Raw genomic sequence first — 6,184 nt, 5'->3', positions numbered from 1 at the left:
GTACAAATCACAATTGATATTTAATAGCAACTTCATTTGTAAAAAAAACCAATGGACCACTTTTTTTGTGTGTGTGATCCATGCACACTTCATGGAGGGAATCAACGCTCTGGAGAAAGGAGGGGTGGATGGGGGTGGATGGGGGTGGAGGGGGGGGTAGAAAAAAATGTCCTTTTTTTTTTCATTTTTGTCCTCAAAGAGACGAAGAAATAGCATGAGTTACATTTCAGATTACATGCTTCTATGAAACCACCAACGTGACGATCTGTTGCTTCCCTTGAGATAGCTAGAAAGAAAGAAGAAAAAAAAAAAGGGCCCATACTTGCAGCTTGTCAATTTCCACATCTGATCACATGACCAGCACCTCCCTGCTAAGGATGGGGAGAGATTTCCACGTCAGCTACGTCTCCAAAATTTCTACTTCACGGATCTGCTTCAAAGAGGCAGCTGCATTAGAGAATCATGTTAAGCTCAGCTAATGCGGACAACCCGAGGTAGCCTAATGATGGATTTTGATGAGCGGGTTCCCTGTTCCTCTAACATGTATTTGCCAAGTTGCACTTACTACGTCTCGGGTCCTGATTTCTCCAGCCTTCCTTCATTCCTGCCCCAGACCCCATCCTCTCGCCCCCTCACATACTCCTATTCTTCCAACCTGCCCCAGGTCCAACCTGTGAGAGAAGTCACCTTCAGGGAGTATGCCATTGACACGTCAAGTAAATGGCACCACAGGAACAACCTACCCCACTGCTACTCAGCAGAGGAGATCATGCACAGGGACTGCCTTCCTGCCTCCAACACTGCCAGCATGGGGGACATGTTCGGGAAAAATACCCCTGGTGCTTACCACGGTCACCCCAATGCCAACGTGTCCTCCAACTTCTACAGCGCGGTGGGGAGGAATGGGGTCCTGCCCCAGGCGTTTGACCAGTTCTTTGAGACTGCCTATGGCGCCCCAGAGAACCAGCCCCCGGACTATGCTGCAGACAAGAACTGCGACAAAGTGGCTGGGGCAGCAGCAGCTGCAACTTCAAGTTCGGAGCCCTGCAGGGACGCAGAGGACAAGGACAGGAGAGCAGAGAGCAGCAGCAGGAGCAGCAGCAGCCCACACTCATCTTCCGGCAACAATGAGGAGAAAGGCAACAGCTCCAGTACGTATAAAGGCAGCGCCTTCCCTATGAAAGAGTTTGCAATCTAGCCCACTGCTGTTAAAAAATTTTATATGCTGTTTTATAAGCATATAAGGTTTATGGAGGGCCTTTAGATTTCCCCCAACAAAACGTTGTTATAAAAGGCAAGATCACGTGTTTAGCACTGAAATTGGCCGTGAAAATACCAGCGGCCAATGGATGCTTTAAAACAATCCTTCCCCTTTTCCCTTTTAAAACTCTGGGGTCGGTTTTGTAGAGAGTATAGTAACGAAGAATTTGTGCCAATAAAATTTCACACACAAAAGCAAACCCTTGCATGCTTTGATATCAAAGTGATCTTGAATGCATTGCCAGGAGTAAGTTGCTTGACCCTTGTTGGGGCTAAAATAGAATTGTGAAATACTACAGGGAGATATTTTAAAGCAAAGAAAGACCATTAGCTAAATACACGTTTGTTTTGATTGGTGAAAAATATCTTCTCTTTTTACTGAAATATACTTTGATCAAATAGCGCTTTCATTTTTCAGGTTTTTTTTATTCCACACCTTTTGACCAAATGTAGTGATGCATTGTTAACCAAGGCTCATAGAAAAGCAGTTCTCAACTAAATGTAGCACTTATATGAGAAATATTAGACAACACACAGCAACACAATGCAATGTTGTATGAATTGTAATCATATTGCACTTTTAAGTTAGAACTTCATGGAGTTGTTACAATACGCAGTATGCAATAACCTTTACAATTCTATGCAGATGTATTTTGTATCAATGTTTATATTAGCCCATTAAATGGTTATTGTAAAAACAATAGCATGCAAGCATGTTTGCATGTTGTTTAAAATGTTCCCTTCTGTCACTATCTGAATTCAACCAGTTGCTCACAAGTTATTATTGTGTCCTCCATATTTCCCATGTTAAATAAAGCATCGCAAATATAGACATAAACTCTGAAAACACGCTTCAATAATTTACACTAGTTTTGTAGTCTTTTTTTTAATTATTTTTACTTTGAATTGCAGGTATTGTTTCCATACTCATTTAGTCATCCGGGTCCAATCATTTAATAAAGCAAATGTTTTACAGGGGCTTCTGGTTAAATAATCTGATGGGTTCGTCATCATTATTATTATTATTATATTATTATTATCATCATTATTATTATTATTATTATTATTATTATTATTTGTTCCACAGGTGGACAACGTACCCGTAAAAAGAGGTGCCCATACACCAAATATCAAATTAGGGAACTGGAAAGGGAATTTTTTTTCAGTGTCTATATAAACAAAGAAAAGCGACTACAGCTTTCACGGATGCTCAATCTAACCGACCGCCAAGTAAAGATCTGGTTCCAAAATAGGAGAATGAAAGAGAAAAAAATTAACAGAGACCGATTGCAGTATTATTCGGCTAATCCGCTACTATGAAACTCATTGCATTTTCCAGATAAAACCTAATTCATATTTTGCTCCTGACAAGGTCAGGCCACAAGGTTACATATATATGAAGACTTGTAACTGACAGGACAATGGGAAATAACAATTGACATGAATAAACCTCATATTTGGACTTCACTTCCTTACAGTTTTTGATATCTCCCAATTAACTGGAAATGAAGAGGTTGGCGTGATACCTTCAACCTTCTAATACCAATCAGCGTTAGATGACTGGCTGCGGTTCGCTGTCCTTATAAAGACTTTTTGGTTTGGTCAACACAGCAAAGACATATTCTGTACTTGATTCAGTGTGTTTGGGTGCACATGCTGATTCCATGGCGAGGACCAATTAGAAAATGAATGTACTCTTTGGTTATGATTATATTGCTTTGATCTTCTGGATGTACACAAGATCATTTTCCATTGGGGATCCACATATTACGCATAATAAAATAAAATAAAAAAACAACTAAAGTTTCAACAAATAAAATGCAGTGTTTCAGTAGGCTATCCTTCTGGAACCTAAGAAAACGAGTGTTCAACTAAAGAGGTTTACTGATTAGTTTAAGCTCAAAACGTCGTGTTATGCCATTCCTACTTCATCAATATCAGTCATTTCAAGCATCAACTTCATAAATCTGAAATATGAAAAAATGCACTTTCTTTCCAACTCCCAACCTTTCTCTGGGACATACTTGTGGAGAGCCAAAATGTAGTACCAGGCAAAAAGCATCGCAATTTGTGACCTGTGTGATTCCACAACACAGCAATCCTACAAGCAAACCATGGTGAAAAAAAATCGTAGCAAGAAAATAAACAATAATCAATATATTATGTTGTTTTTACATACTAAAGGACATCAGCTAGATTCTTTCAGTCGAGGCGTTACATTTTAAATTCAGATTAAATCTGTCTACTATATATATATGTCCTTGAAAGAACCAAAGTAATGACATGCAATTATACAAATTATTTGAAATGATATATTAGTTTATGAGATATACTGTCCTACTTGTAATATCTGCGTTTGAATGTATGTCTCATATAAGAGCAATGTTTTACCAAGGTTGTAAATAAATGTCATTTCCTATTTTGTTTCAATACCTTTTTACACATCTTGTGAGACAACTTGTCCTTTTTCAACCGTTAGATTTTATTGATGGATAAAGTTATTATTTGGCACACTTCACAAAATAAAATATTACTGTACTTCACTGTTTACTTACAAATGCATTTTTTTATATGTATATACAGTTTGTTTCTATGCGAATGTTGTGGGTTGCATGTATACAACAAAACAGTGCACACGAAAAATAAACATTCTTTAAAGCTAAATTATTGTTAAATGATGTTGCCTTTTTATGAAGGTTTAATATGAGTTCACCAATTGTATTCTCTAGGAGTATTATCTGATGTGAGTTCTGCCTCAAGCACACTTAATTGATTTGAACTATTCTGCAGCTTCAGATCAAGAAGTATACACTGATTGTGGAACATTGATTAAGAAGGTATCCCATTTCTTTTACATCACGAGTATTAAGACATATTGTGACACTTACTGTATATGCAAGACAAAGGTGGTGTTATTTAACAACTGGGAAATGTATTGTAGTGTCAAAAGTGGAAACCCAAAGTATATTTAGAGGCATTGTAAGATATTGTTTTTACACTTGGAAACAGGCTTCCACTGTATATATTGGAATTGTTTGTGTTATAAAAATACACGCGTTGGTATAATTGATAGTTGCATATTCTATATACTTCTATTTCCCAGTTGCTATCTGGCTTTGAACTTCTATAGAGGTATTAGACATCACACATAACCTTGAAAGGAATGTCTAGCATTCTCCGGACCTATTGTTTACACTTTTGTTTACAATTTTTTTTAAATTAACCATGAAATGTCAAACACTGTATTGGGAGAGGCAGATCTATATTTGTGTAACTGTTTACTTATTTCTTTTTTTGTTTTGTTTGTTTGTTGTTGCTGGAGATGTTAGTAGATCCAAAAGTATCAAGAGTGTTCCAAACAGGAATGAACTCAAATAACAAAGGGTTAGACAGATAGGCAGAAGAATGTCAATGAGACTTTTACAGGAGATTTCCTTGTTGGGTTAAATATTAACTGGTTTCCCTTGCAAATGCTCTAGACCCTGGAGGCCTGCAGTTTATCCGCTAGAGGCTTTGGTCTTCTGACCCAATAAAAGCACATGCTCTGTGTTGCTAAGGCAATTTGGTAATAAAACGTGTCTGTGATTTGCGATTTGCATATTTGGAATGCAGAGCTGTAAACTAAACACAGGGTATGCAGCCATTTCTGAGAAGGTGATATCAGTGCTATCCAACAGTTGCTTGAATGGACATTCAAGCATCTCTTTCGGATGACAAAAAAAAGAGAGAGAAAAATAGTCCTATTTACACAGGAACTGAGTTGCCACGAGATGGCGTCGTACAGATCAATGTCAATGCCGAAGCAGGAGAAGATATCCAGGGCCAGGATCTCTGCCTTTGTTCTGTTCTTGTCAAGCAAGAAGACCCTTCAATGAAATAACCTGTTTTTTTATATTAGGATGAAAATATGTCAATCAATAATTGATTAAAGCAAGCAGGAAGCTTAGAAAGTACACTTAATTATTGGGAACAAAATACAATCAACACTGTGCTAGATGTTGCAAATACATCAAGGTAAGTAAAGGTAAGCTTTATTCAATGTACAAGATATGTGATTTAAAGAAACACTTTAAAAAACAATACAACAAACAATACTAGAAAACATAGTGTACCCAAGTACGATTCTGGTTATGTCAGATAACTTTTTCATTTCTAAATTTGAGATTATCTTTAGAGATATGATGTCTCTCACTTGCATATTCTTAAGGCATTTTTCAGAGAAGTACATATTTGAATACTAGATTAGTTAGATAGATTAGATAGATAGATAGATAGATAGATAGATAGATAGATAGATAGATAGAAAGATAGATAGATAGATAGATAGATAGATAGATAGATAGATAGATAGATAGATAGATAGATAGATAGATAGATAGATAGATAGATAGATAGATAGATAGATAGATAGATAGATAGAAGTCAAAACTATTTCTCCATTCACTCTGCATAGAGGGATTTTAGGCCAATTATTTAGTGACAGATGTAACGGTGCCTGCTGCATAAGCAGAGCTTTAATAGAAAGAAGATATTCAAGAAAAAAAAGTCAACTCTGTTCCTTTTCATCTTTATTAAAAAATTATTATTGAAATAATATGAATGTGTGTTACATGCGCAGTGAACGGGAAACCTTGAAACCCGCTAAGTAAGCAGTTAAGTACAGCAAATAAATCTAAGCAAATAAAGACAGTAAATATATGTTTAATACATGTAATAGTTTTGTCCTGCACTTTTACATTTTTAATAAACTATTTAATTTTTTTTAAACTACTAAGGATATTTTCATTCTAAAGGCAAGCCTCCAAGATAAAGTGCAGTGATAAATGATCTCTTCTGACCTATAATTGTATCACAAAGTAGAACAATGTCCTAATTGTTAGATAGTAAATTGGACTTCAACAAGTCTTGATAAATAGAGCTCGGT

General features: G+C 36.5%; 1 protein-coding gene across 1 annotated transcript; it reads left to right on the top strand.

The window, feature by feature from the left end:
• The first annotated feature begins 383 nt into the window (after positions 1 to 383).
• HOXA11 (homeobox A11) lies at positions 384 to 3,800 on the top strand. The gene is made up of 2 exons (XM_075589107.1): positions 384 to 1,151; positions 2,348 to 3,800. The coding sequence occupies exons 1-2, from the start codon at positions 479 to 481 to the stop codon at positions 2,578 to 2,580; spliced, it is 906 nt and encodes a 301-aa protein (XP_075445222.1). The 5' UTR covers positions 384 to 478; the 3' UTR covers positions 2,581 to 3,800.
• The last annotated feature ends 2,384 nt before the right edge of the window (positions 3,801 to 6,184 follow it).

Source organism: Ascaphus truei, chromosome 2 (genome assembly GCF_040206685.1).
Source record: "Ascaphus truei isolate aAscTru1 chromosome 2, aAscTru1.hap1, whole genome shotgun sequence".
NCBI classification, from domain to species: Eukaryota; Metazoa; Chordata; class Amphibia; order Anura; family Ascaphidae; genus Ascaphus; species Ascaphus truei.
The sequence above is the reverse complement of the archived record's forward strand: the minus strand, read 5'-3'. Positions and strand labels throughout refer to the sequence as shown.